The sequence below is a fragment of the Eutrigla gurnardus genome (assembly GCF_963514095.1).
Source record: "Eutrigla gurnardus genome assembly, chromosome: 18".
NCBI lineage: Eukaryota > Metazoa > Chordata > Actinopteri > Perciformes > Triglidae > Eutrigla > Eutrigla gurnardus.
The window spans coordinates 2,701,840-2,715,610 of record NC_139929.1 but is presented as its reverse complement, the minus strand read 5'-3'; the positions used below and the strand labels follow the sequence as shown (position 1 = coordinate 2,715,610).

The 13,771-nt window shown below is 44.5% G+C and overlaps 1 protein-coding gene across 1 annotated transcript in view; it reads right to left on the bottom strand.

The window, feature by feature from the left end:
- Positions 1-8,112, bottom strand: part of eya1 (EYA transcriptional coactivator and phosphatase 1) — a gene marked incomplete at its 5' end in the record, with an annotated part of 27,844 nt that extends 19,732 nt beyond the window's left edge. The window contains one exon of the mRNA XM_084033648.1: positions 8,048-8,112. Coding sequence (XP_083889774.1) covers positions 8,048-8,112 — 65 coding nt within the window. The remainder of the gene's footprint in view (positions 1-8,047) is intronic.
- Between the last annotated feature and the right edge of the window lie 5,659 nt (positions 8,113-13,771).

Genomic DNA, 13,771 nt, shown 5'->3' with positions numbered 1-13,771 from the left:
GGTTACCTGTCTGTCTCTACATGTCAGCCCTGTGATAGACTGGTTACCTGTCTGTCTCTACATGTCTCCATGTGATAGACTGGTTACCTGTCTGTCTCTACATGTCAGCCCTGTGATAGACTGGTTACCTGTCTGTCTCTACATGTCTCCCTGTGATAGACTGGTTACCTGTCTGTCTCTACATGTCAGCCCTGTGATAGACTGGTTACCTGTCTGTCTCTACATGTCTCCATGTGATAGACTGGTTACCTGTCTGTCTCTACATGTCTCCCTGTGATAGACTGGTTACCTGTCTGTCTCTACATGTCTCCCTGTGATAGACTGGTTACCTGTCTGTCTCTACATGTCTCCCTGTGATAGACTGGTTACCTGTCTGTCTCTACATGTCTCCCTGTGATAGACTGGTTACCTGTCTGTCTCTACATGTCTCCCTGTGATAGACTGGTTACCTGTCTGTCTCTACATGTCTCCCTGTGATAGACTGGTTACCTGTCTGTCTCTACATGTCTCCCTGTGATAGACTGGTTACCCGTCTGTCTCTACATGTCTCCCTGTGATAGACTGGTTACCTGTCTGTCTCTACATGTCTCCCTGTGATAGACTGGTTACCTGTCTGTCTCTACATGTCTCCCTGTGATAGACTGGTTACCTGTCTGTCTCTACATGTCAGCCCTGTGATAGACTGGTTACCTGTCTGTCTCTACATGTCTCCCTGTGATAGACTGGTTACCTGTCTGTCTCTACATGTCAGCCCTGTGATAGACTGGTTACCTGTCTGTCTCTACATGTCTCCCTGTGATAGACTGGTTACCTGTCTGTCTCTACATGTCTCCCTGTGATAGACTGGTTACCTGTCTGTCTCTACATGTCAGATAGACTGGTTACCTGTCTGTCTCTACATGTCTCCCTGTGATAGACTGGTTACCTGTCTGTCTCTACATGTCTCCCTGTGATAGACTGGTTACCTGTCTGTCTCTACATGTCAGCCCTGTGGTAGACTGGTTACCTGTCTGTCTCTACATGTCTCCCTGTGATAGACTGGTTACCTGTCTGTCTCTACATGTCAGCCCTGTGATAGACTGGTTACCTGTCTGTCTCTACATGTCTCCCTGTGATAGACTGGTTACCTGTCTGTCTCTACATGTCTCCCTGTGATAGACTGGTTACCTGTCTGTCTCTACATGTCTCCCTGTGATAGACTGGTTACCTGTCTGTCTCTACATGTCTCCCTGTGATAGACTGGTTACCTGTCTGTCTCTACATGTCTCCCTGTGATAGACTGGTTACCTGTCTGTCTCTACATGTCTCCCTGTGATAGACTGGTTACCTGTCTGTCTCTACATGTCAGCCCTGTGATAGACTGGTTACCTGTCTGTCTCTACATGTCAGCCCTGTGATAGACTGGTTACCTGTCTGTCTCTACATGTCTCCCTGTGATAGACTGGTTACCTGTCTGTCTCTACATGTCTCCCTGTGATAGACTGGTTACCTGTCTGTCTCTACATGTCAGCCCTGTGATAGACTGGTTACCTGTCTGTCTCTACATGTCAGCCCTGTGATAGACTGGTTACCTGTCTGTCTCTACATGTCTCCCTGTGATAGACTGGTTACCTGTCTGTCTCTACATGTCTCCCTGTGATAGACTGGTTACCTGTCTGTCTCTACATGTCAGCCCTGTGATAGACTGGTTACCTGTCTGTCTCTACATGTCAGCCCTGTGATAGACTGGTTACCTGTCTGTCTCTACATGTCTCCCTGTGATAGACTGGTTACCTGTCTGTCTCTACATGTCTCCCTGTGATAGACTGGTTACCTGTCTGTCTCTACATGTCTCCCTGTGATAGACTGGTTACCTGTCTGTCTCTACATGTCAGCCCTGTGATAGACTGGTTACCTGTCTGTCTCTACATGTCGGCCCTGTGATAGACTGGTTACCTGTCTGTCTCTACATGTCAGCCCTGTAGACTGGTTACCTGTCTGTCTCTACATGTCTCCCTGTGATAGACTGGTTACCTGTCTGTCTCTACATGTCAGCCCTGTGATAGACTGGTTACCTGTCTGTCTCTACATGTCAGCCCTGTGATAGACTGGTTACCTGTCTGTCTCTACATGTCAGCTCTGTGATAGACTGGTTACCTGTCTGTCTCTACATGTCAGCCCTGTGATAGACTGGTTACCTGTCTGTCTCTACATGCCTCCCTGTGATAGACTGGTTACCTGTCTGTCTCTACATGTCAGCCCTGTGATAGACTGGTTACCTGTCTGTCTCTACATGTCAGCCCTGTGATAGACTGGTTACCTGTCTGTCTCTACATGTCAGCCCTGTGATAGACTGGTTACCTGTCTGTCTCTACATGTTGGCCCTGTGATAGACTGGTTACCTGTCTGTCTCTACATGTCAGCCCTGTGATAGACTGGTTACCTGTCTGTCTCTACATGTCTCCCTGTGATAGACTGGTTACCTGTCTGTCTCTACATGTCAGCCCTGTGATAGACTGGTTACCTGTCTGTCTCTACATGTCAGCCCTGTGATAGACTGGTTACCTGTCTGTCTCTACATGTCAGCCCTGTGATAGACTGGTTACCTGTCTGTCTCTACATGTCGGCCCTGTGATAGACTGGTTACCTGTCTGTCTCTACATGTTGGCCCTGTGATAGACTGGTTACCTGTCTGTCTCTACATGTTGGCCCTGTGATAGACTGGTTACCTGTCTGTCTCTACATGTCTCCCTGTGATAGACTGGTTACCTGTCTGTCTCTACCTGTGATAGACTGGTTACCTGTCTGTCTCTACATGTTGGCCCTGTGATAGACTGGTTACCTGTCTGTCTCTACATGTCTCCCTGTGATAGACTGGTTACCTGTCTGTCTCTACATGTTGGCCCTGTGATAGACTGGTTACCTGTCTGTCTCTACATGTCTCCCTGTGATAGACTGGTTACCTGTCTGTCTCTACCTGTGATAGACTGGTTACCTGTCTGTCTCTACATGTCGGCCCTGTGATAGACTGGTTACCTGTCTGTCTCTACATGTCTCCCTGTGATAGACTGGTTACCTGTCTGTCTCTACATGTCTCCCTGTGATAGACTGGTTACCTGTCTGTCTCTACATGTCAGCCCTGTGATAGACTGGTTACCTGTCTGTCTCTACATGTCTCCCTGTGATAGACTGGTTACCTGTCTGTCTCTACATGTCAGCCCTGTGATAGACTGGTTACCTGTCTGTCTCTACATGTCAGCCCTGTGATAGACTGGTTACCTGTCTGTCTCTACATGTCAGCCCTGTGATAGACTGGTTACCTGTCTGTCTCTACATGTCGGCCCTGTGATAGACTGGTTACCTGTCTGTCTCTACATGTTGGCCCTGTGATAGACTGGTTACCTGTCTGTCTCTACATGTTGGCCCTGTGATAGACTGGTTACCTGTCTGTCTCTACATGTCTCCCTGTGATAGACTGGTTACCTGTCTGTCTCTACCTGTGATAGACTGGTTACCTGTCTGTCTCTACATGTTGGCCCTGTGATAGACTGGTTACCTGTCTGTCTCTACATGTCTCCCTGTGATAGACTGGTTACCTGTCTGTCTCTACATGTTGGCCCTGTGATAGACTGGTTACCTGTCTGTCTCTACATGTCTCCCTGTGATAGACTGGTTACCTGTCTGTCTCTACCTGTGATAGACTGGTTACCTGTCTGTCTCTACATGTCGGCCCTGTGATAGACTGGTTACCTGTCTGTCTCTACATGTCAGCCCTGTGATAGACTGGTTACCTGTCTGTCTCTACTCTACCTGTGATAGACTGGTTACCTGTCTGTCTCTACATGTCAGTCCTGTGATAGACTGGTTACCTGTCTGTCTCTACATGTCTCCCTGTGATAGACTGGTTACCTGTCTGTCTCTACATGTCAGTCCTGTGATAGACTGGTTACCTGTCTGTCTCTACATGCCTCCCTGTGATAGACTGGTTACCTGTCTGTCTCTACATGTCAGCCCTGTGATAGACTGGTTACCTGTCTGTCTCTACATGTCAGCCCTGTGATATACTGGTTACCTGTCTGTCTCTACATGTCAGCCCTGTGATAGACTGGTTACCTGTCTGTCTCTACATGTCTACCTGTGATAGACTGGTTACCTGTCTGTCTCTACATGTCAGTCCTGTGATAGACTGGTTACCTGTCTGTCTCTACATGTCTCCCTGTGATAGACTGGTTACCTGTCTGTCTCTACATGTCTCCCTGTGATAGACTGGTTACCTGTCTGTCTCTACATGTCAGCCCTGTGATAGACTGGTTATCTGTCTGTCTCTACATGTCAGATAGACTGGTTACCTGTCTGTCTCTACATGTCTCCCTGTGATAGACTGGTTACCTGTCTGTCTCTTCATGTCTCCCTGTGATAGACTGGTTACCCGTCTGTCTCTACCTGTGATAGACTGGTTACCTGTCTGTCTCTACATGTCAGATAGACTGGTTACCTGTCTGTCTCTACATGTCTTATAGACTGGTTACCCCCCCCCCCCCCCCCCCCCCCCACATGTGTGTGTGCTGCGTTTCCTGCTACAGTAAAGTGAAGTAGCCACACATGCTTCCTTTGCTCCATGTGTTAAGGTGTCTATGTGCGAAACAAGCCATTTTTCTTGCCTCCGTGCCTTTTTGACTCTGATGACATAATGCTGGAGAGACCAGGAGAGCCCCCCCCCCCCTCCCCCTTCCATCCACTCTTACTTTTTAATACACCTATTTAAGAACAGCAGCCTTTCACACCCGAGTTCAGCAGGAAGAGGCAGTAAAAACCAAACGGGCGAGCACCTCCAGTATTTCATAATTAATAGGTAGCAGCGAGAGGAGCAGCCGGTCGGCACGCTGACGTAAAAAGATCAACAACGTATAAAAAAGTGACCGTTCATTCCTTTTCACATGGACAAAAGTCAGATCACATTTTGAAATACTGATTCAACCTTTTTGTATAAATATATGTATATAATCTTTGATTGCTTTGCTTTATTTGGAAGCCCTACAGAGCTACGATCTAATTTGTTAGCGAGGTGGTCCCGAGCTCACACCGGGTCGCCACCTGCGAGCCGTACTGTAAATTACTCGTTGGGCCTAATTGCCCGTATCACTATAAACCACTAGTGCTAACTCTATTGTCAGGTACTTAATCAAGGACGCCAGATTTATTTCCCCCCTTTGCACCAACTCCAGGGGACGACCACGAGCAGAGAGGCCTGGAGTAATTGGATCTTTTTTTTTTTTTTGCATCTAAAATTAAACACCTATTCTTAGTGAGAGCTGGGAGAGGGGGGGGGCTGGTGGGGGTTTGGAAATGATAACAATAATGATATCAACCAATACCATATGAGGCCTTTCATACCGGGGGTTGCATAATGCATAATAGGCCCAGATGTTGCTCGGACTGACCTTACCTGGGGGGGTATGGTGCCATTATGCCAATCAAACGGCGTGTAGCACTTGATCAGTCGCAGGCCTGAAGCCGACTGGAGGAACTCAATTATACAGTTTCTCTGCTCACACGGTAGCAACGGGACGCTAAGGTAACTCCATGCATGAGGCTGAGGCAGGAAGTAATACACAGTTTGTGGAATGAAGCTTTCACTTCCAAACAAACTAAATACATTTTCACCAAACTTTAGACTTTAGAAGAAAGACGTGGAGACGAAGAACGAAGAAAAGACACTAAAATAGTCCATAAATAATATGAAAGCAGCTTTTACAAGTTACAGCACAGATGAGATGTAAAGAGCTGCGATGATAAACTATTCAATTAATTGATAATTAATCCACAAAGTAATTTGAAAAGACTTTTAAAGAAGAAATATCTTCTAGCATATCAAGATGATAGTGAAAGGAATGGTCAGTTGCAGCCTTAATGAGCCGTCTCGTTAAGAACACTTAATATGCATCCTTTCCTGTGATTGAGACATTACTTTGCAGCGATGCGGCGATGCAGCGAGCGTGCCGAGCATGCGGAGGGAATGCGCTCTGTGTGAGGATGTCAGCAGCATAATGGCCAGCTGAGTCATAGGTTATAAAAAGCTGTCATTAGGGATTTCTGTCCTCAGCAGCTCATCACACAGGACCCGTGAATTATTTATTACTCTGGAAACTCAAGCGGCCCCCGTTGGCTGAAGACCGCCTGGTTTTTTTCCTCAGGGCTTGTTTAATAAAAGCAAAGCATTTGAGTTGTTTTGATTAAACTCTTACAGGAATTAAATTAATTTTAATCGGATAGAACAAATTATACACCGACAGCGTGGGTGCAGCTAATGAGGGGATTTTTATACATTGAAAAAAAGTACAATCAGGGTGTTTGTGTTATCAGGAGGGGGCTGGTGTTGACTTTGCATGCGGGCCAAATGACCACCTAATTAGCACGGGGGGGCACTAATAAAAGGATTTTTATTATAAGCCTTTTTCTTTTATTTAAAGAAAGACCAAAGAGCCAAACCTCATAGAAATACATTTTAGCATGCAGGACGTCATGACAACAAAAAAGTTCCACCTTAATACGCCCTTAAAAAAACAACTAAATCAGCCTCCCCCCCTCCCTTCACCCCTCCCGTGTTTTTGATAGCAAAAGTCGATGCAAATCAGCTCAGGCATTTCTCCTCACTTTGTTTTGTTCTCAGTGTATGAAAATGGTTAAAAAAATCCCAAGGGTCAGTGAAAATGATCCCCTCCACTCCAGTCGCCTGCTCTAAGTCAGCCAAAACATTCCAGACATCAAACGGCAGCGTTGCCTCGACCAAAGGGCCATTTCCAGTGTCCCAACCTCCACGCACCCAGGAGGACTTGGTTATTTGGATAAATTAATTTCTGGAGTCTGCCTGAGTTGCAAAAACAACCTCCTGCCTGACAGCAAATTAGTCTAACTGAAAAACTTTTTTACGGTTAAAGGAAAACACCCCTCTTTATTCTTTTTTTCCTTCTTTTTTCTGTTTACCGACAGTTTATGCCTTTAATAAAATAAAAGCATGAACATATTATCCAACACATCTGTAAATATCTGCAGGCAGGTGGAGAGTTTCAATAAAACACACATGCTGTGTACAATACACAGCTGACAGGCCGGACGCCGTAAAACAAGCCGATGTAAAAGTTTAACAACTGTCAGTGGTATTGAGGGAAAAAAATATATAACATTTAAATCTCCTGAAAACATTAATAAAAAAAAAGGAGGAAAAAAAACAACACCGAGAGCAGAGATGTGAAAACCACCGGCGGGAGGAAAATGGTTACGGAGGGGAAATTATGCAAACAGATGAAGACAATCCAGAATTAATGGTCCGCAACATTTTCAGGCACTCAAAGAGCCGTCCAAGGACACCAGGGGGGGTAATTGGAGGAGCATGTAACTTCAAAAAAAAGTAGACTGGAAGACGTTTCCTCTGAAGTTGGAGTCTTAAAAAGAAAACGTGAAGCACATGTACAGTACATGGATGTATATATATATATATATATATATATATATATATGTGAATAAAAACGTCTGCTCGTTCTGCTCGTTGCTGCCGACGTGACGCGCTGCAGGATCCCCGCCGCGCTACCACATGTCTTCAAATATGAATAACTGAACTCACAGCTGTTGGAAATACAGAAATGTGTCAATAAAGAGGTCAATAAAAAATATGTCATTCAGGGATGTGACATCACCGTGAAATAAGAAAAATAAAAGATTTAAAGTTTAGTCACTCCTTTTATTTGTCTTGAGTTTGCTTGAGTAGTAGCCTGTCTCTCTGTCTGCCTGCCTACCTCCCTGTCTGTCTGTCCGTCTATCCATCTGCCTGACTACCTTCTTGTCTCTCTGTCTGTCTGTCTACCTACCTACCTACCTGTCTATCTATCTACATGCCTACCTCCCTGTCTGTCTGTCTGATGATTTATAAAACAAGCAACCTAATTAATTGATATTCTAATCTGCAATTAAAAAGTGTCCCAGCCCTAATTAGTAGAACTATTTAAGGAAAATTAATTTTGTAGATAATCATGTCTCCGTGCACTGAAAGCATAACAAGCCGTCTGATTACCGACGGCCAGAATCCGTAACCTGACACTTCTGTAATATCTCAGACGTCTTCCTCTCGTCTACCATCGTGACTCCAGCATCACGTGGTTCGTGCGACCGCGGGCCCACATGCATGACCTCGTGACCTCATCATTTGCATCTTGAATTGAGATCTAGACAGCGAAGGTTTGACCACGCGGCTCTGCCAGACAAAGAAAAACATCCAATCAGGGCGAACCGCCGTCTTGTTTCCAGTGTTGCGTGTACTCGGGGTGTTGTTGCACCGGTACATAGAAGGCCGCAAACCAACGGCGTGCAATCACGCCGGCATAACTTTGACATAACCTACACTTCTGTCCGGGCGATGTGCCTCGGCCATACATCACCAAAATGAGCAGAAGTCGGAGGAAAATGAAGACAAACTGTATCGTGTTGGGAATGGGAAAAGCAGAGCGGGGAACACAATCTTCTCCAAGGTCTGAGGGAAGAAACGACCACGCAACGCTCCAGTCAATCCAACATACACCAACCGAGGAGAAAACGTCCATTTGTAACCTGCCATCCATCACTGTCGAGTGTGGTGCACGGTGAAAAAATAATAATACAAAAAAGGAAATAATTAGACAGAAAAATGACTGCAGCCCCGGGGGCAAAATGAACGAGAGCAAAACCCAAGTACAACTGCTGTTAACTTATTTTGATAAATGTCCCGTATGCAACCTGAACTACCTTTTTTTTTCTGGCAGTGAAAGCAAAAAAAACTGTCCACTTATTGGTCTAAACAGATGCTTATATTTGATGGACTACTTACTAAATTACGTGGAATAAAACTGAAATATTGTAAGAAAATGTACAGAAGAAATGTACTTTCATAAGTAAACACACACTTAAAAAAGGTTTCATAAACTACTATGTGTATATATATATATATATATATATATATATATATATATATATATATATATATATATATATATATATATATGATAGTCTTAATGCATGAGTGCGGAGTGATCCATCTGTCACAGTTAATACCGGAGCTGTGACAGGACTCGAGGCCCCGCCCACATTGGAAACAGTGTGTTAATTTAACACATTTGAAGTAAACAAATTGTCAACAATGTATCCGTTTAACTTCTAGAGAGTTCGATAGATAAAAGAGAGAAAGTAGATCCCCAAACAGCCGCTTACCTTCTCGACGTAGGTAAGCTGCTGCGTCACCACCGCCACCACCACCACACGCAACAAGTCTCTCCGTTTTTTACCCGGCAGTCACTGCTCCTTTCCCCGCTGCAGGCTGGGAAGTGTGGCGCGAGACACGCACAACCCGCGTGAGCGTCGGCTTATCAATACGACGTCAAAGCTCGTTCTTTAAAACGGCAGCGGAGTCGGAAGGTTACAGTGAGATAGATCCTCCGCGCGTCTATGTGTGTGTGTGTGTGTGCGTGCACGCGCGCGCTGCCCACCGGTATCAAATGAAGCCAGCCACGGGCACGAGGACAGCTTCACACGCGCACTGTAACAGGTTGGTTTCCTGCCAAAGACGTGCTTACGTCATAGTTTTAAAACTCTGCTAAGGATTTGATTTTATGACATTTAACAGAAATTAAAGCTTTAATTACACATTAATTACTCGACTTATATGATTATAACCCATATTATGGTGCTTGTACATAGAAAACCATATCTCTCCCCCCCCCCCCCCCCCCCTCTCTGTCTGGATATGAACTAGAGCGCCACCTATAGGTTCCCATGCAACCATCAAGACTTGAATGATTGTTTTTCACTGTCAATGGCAGCTAATCTTATTGATTATTCACTCCAACTGGTGTCTGTGTGTATATATATATATGTATATGTATATACATATACATATATATATGATATTTAATGTTTTTGGTGGTTGCCAGGCAAGTTTTGGACCACATGGGCCATAAAATACTAACAAATACTACTTTTTTCAGGCCTCTATAAATGATGACAATCTGCAAGAGAACAATTTAAACTTGAACTGATATGAATCCTATAATAAGGGGCAGACAGATAATAATTCATATTAAGGGGTAAACTACTAATTATTGTCTAAATGAGTCTATTAAAATAAGGATGTCTGGCTTTCTTCATCTACTTCACTCCACTTCTAGATAATGAAACATTAATAAAGTTGTTCTTTTCTCTTACAAGTGGTTTTTAAACTGACTATTCCATAATGACATCACGTCGGGCCACGCAGCAGGATGAATCCGTGTTAAAACAGCAGCTTTTATACAACAGTTGAGTGAATATCCAACATTGGCGGTTGTGTAAAACAGGCCATCCTGCTCCTTCGATAACATCAACTCATCGGACGTTGGATGGACAGCCCTTAACAGCCTTCAGCGATACATCGCCAGACAATTCTGATGATTTGTTGCATCAATTGACCGTCTGCGTAATCTCGTTAGGGCGGTAAAATGCACTCATTCCAGTCCGAGCCCCCTCGTCTCCACACGGCGAGCCCACACACACCTTAGATAAACGGGGGAGGGGAGGGGGAGGTGCCACATATCCTTGAGAGCGTTTTTTAATTTCTTGGCGCTCCATCTGTTGAAATGATAAAGTGCAGCCATAATGGAGTGCAACAAGATTAAATTAATCAGGTTTTGTCCATTACACCGCCGCGGGCTACTTCACAGATGATTGCAATTTTCCCTGTCAGGCCCATTATTGTGAGATCTGCTTAGTGGCCTGATGCAATTAAAATGGACTTTAATGTAAATTTAACAATACAAATAACACTTTCCTGTCTGTCTGCGTGTGTGTGTGTTTGAGAAGGGGGGTGAGACATGGAGGGGTCTCGGCAAACACCCACCTTGTAAACTCCAAACTTCAAACAAACCAGCGTGCTATTTGATTATGGCGGACGCCTCCGTGATCAATAAGTGCGTTTGTTTTCATGTCCCCCCCCCCCCTCCCTCCCCGTGTGATGTGGAGGGATCCGGTTGCGTGGACCACCCTTCGTCTGGAGGAACACAACACCTTCCATGATGCCCGTAGATCATTTCCACCCTGCAGGGAGGAAGGAGGACGTTTAATGGAGTCTCTCTGACGATATAAAGTGCAACGCCTCAGTTCAGCCGTTGAGGCAGGCATGGAGAGAATTTTATTAATTTTTCCCAGAGCTGATCTAATATTTTCTCTCCCCCCTGTGATTGGTTGCTTCCTCCTCTGCAGGATCAGGTCCCTGCCAGGGGGACGAAGGCCCTTTACAGGATGTGGGGATCTCGAGGGTCTATAGCGCCGCAAAATAAAAGCTCCCGCCGCCACTTAAACACGGGAACGGCGGAACTGTCACGCCAAAGACGTCACATGCTTTCTATTCTCAGCACCTATATATATTTTTGATTTATGCCATGCGGGTAAAATATAGATACTCCCACACTCTTTGGTGGTACCACATCTGTTTTTAGTGATTTCACTCTGAGCTTTAAAAGCTATATATTTTGGCTGAGTGGAGAATTACCATAACCAATCAGACGCTTTATGACATTATATGCTGCATTTCATATTTTTGGTTTTGTGTTAGACTCACGTTACAAACAAAAACACCTGGAGAGAAAAAAGCTTCTTTTTTTTCTTCTTCTGAGGCGATATTTTTGATTCAAATATTCATTCCCCCTTCTTTTTTCCTGTCCCTCCATCACACAATGAGATTTATAACAGCGGCTCCACCGCCCAGGTAACCCGAGGAGAGGTATGCACCAGTGTGTTTGTTGGAGGCACCTTTTCACACGAGGTGCATTCCAGCGGTCGCGGCAAAGCCGACAACAAGTCAATCAATCACGGAGCGCCGGTAATTCAGGAGGTGTCACACTATCTCTTTTGTTAGCCACGAGGACGGGAGTGGGAGTCGGAGAGGGAGGCGACGAAACGCACCTTAAACACAAAAAAGTTCCCACCCAAAATCACATTATGTGAATCACTGTAATGCATTTTGTATGCAATAAAACCAAAAGCAAGATTCCAACACGATCCTTCATTGACCCCTGCAGAGAAGCATCAGTATTAAGTATTGCTCAGTTTGTAAAAACATGTTTTACTCATAGTTTTTGCAGCTTAAGGAGGTTATTCTTTACAAAATATGACGGAAAATGAATCCAGATATAAGTGCTTATTAAATTACACAAAATATGACTCGATACCACACAATACAAACCCCAGTGTATCCTTTTTGGTAATGAATTGCAGTCTGCGGGCTCTTTTTTAAATATATATATATATATATATATTTGACTTTGCCAAGACATCTGCCCAAGTAAACAAATACAATAACAACCCCCAAAATGCTTTGATTCATTGCTCTGGTGGTAATGGGCCCTCCAAGGTCCAGTTGCCAAATCAAATACCCCTGCAGGTATGTGTGTGTGTGTGTGTGTGTGTGTGTGTGTGTGTGTGTGTGTGTGTGTGTGTGTGTGTGTGTGTGTGTGTGTGTGTGTGTGTGTGTGTGTGTGTGGGACCCCTGAAAAAAAAGAAATGTGGTTCAGTCTGTCCTCTATCAGCGGTTACACTGGAGAGGGAGAACGGCCGGAGCGCAGAAAATAATGAGCCGCCCATTCCCCAAAAAATGTTTAATACAAACATACAACCCGCTCGGCATCAAATGCCAAAAAAAAAAGATCTCCCCACAAAAAGAGCGTATGAAGCTTCGGCCCTGTGGGATAGCACCAAGTATGGGAAATGTTTTCAGTCTGCCCGGTTACAATTACTCTTTTTAATTCCTCACGAAGCGTTCAGTGAGACTAAATACTCCACAACAGTCATACGTTCCTGCCTCAAAGTCACTCAGGTACATTAAGAATGAGTAAAAAAAACTAGATAAAAGCCAATATAGGAGTATTTCCTTTCCCTTGGAAAGGTGATTTAGCATATTGGCATCACAGAAAACACAGAAAAGCAACCCTGGCACCGAATGTGACACCTCTTCTTCACCTTTCTCCCAAAACGCTGCCAAACATATCACATAACTGCACTCAGATTCCTGATTATCGCCTTACCAAAATGCTTTTGGGCTCTTAACGGGAACAGAAATCACTTTTTTGGAGGAAATGCGAATGTTAAAAAAGTCCTAACCTTATCGGCTCTTCTTCGGATAGAATACGACTCCACTGAGTGTCTTTAATCTCACTCACCGACACCGTTTTTCCTGCCGGCTCCGCCTCACACATCTGTGGTTTTATTTAATAACACCAATAACTGCTAGATATATTCGGAGGCCAGGAGCACTAAAAAAAAAAAGATTATACATAGAAGAGTATTTTGCTTTAAAAGCATTTTGTTGTCACTTCACAGCATTTTCCTACTAGGTTAGTATTTCATGATGATGTCATCATTTCTTTTATTGCGTTTGTGGAAGCGTCCACCCTGCTCTGCTATTTTGTTTGTTTTTGTTTAATGACGATAAAGTGACCTAAAAAAACACGCCACAGCCCACACGGTGGAACCGACTTCATTATAATAACCTCACATCACAGCCTAAAAAGCACTGCATTGAGAATGTATGGATCGGTCAGCCGTATATAGGTGTGGTTTGAGTCCACAGACGGATTGTGATCGTGTGGATTAAACTGCATTTAGCCACACTTGTCTCGTGGGATCCCCCCCCCCAACCCCTCCCTCCCTTTAGCTACATGCGAGCCAAAAAAGCCCGGCTCGGTATTTTGACAGGAGAGCCAGAAAAAACAAAAAAATGTTTTGCTTTTTCTGTTGA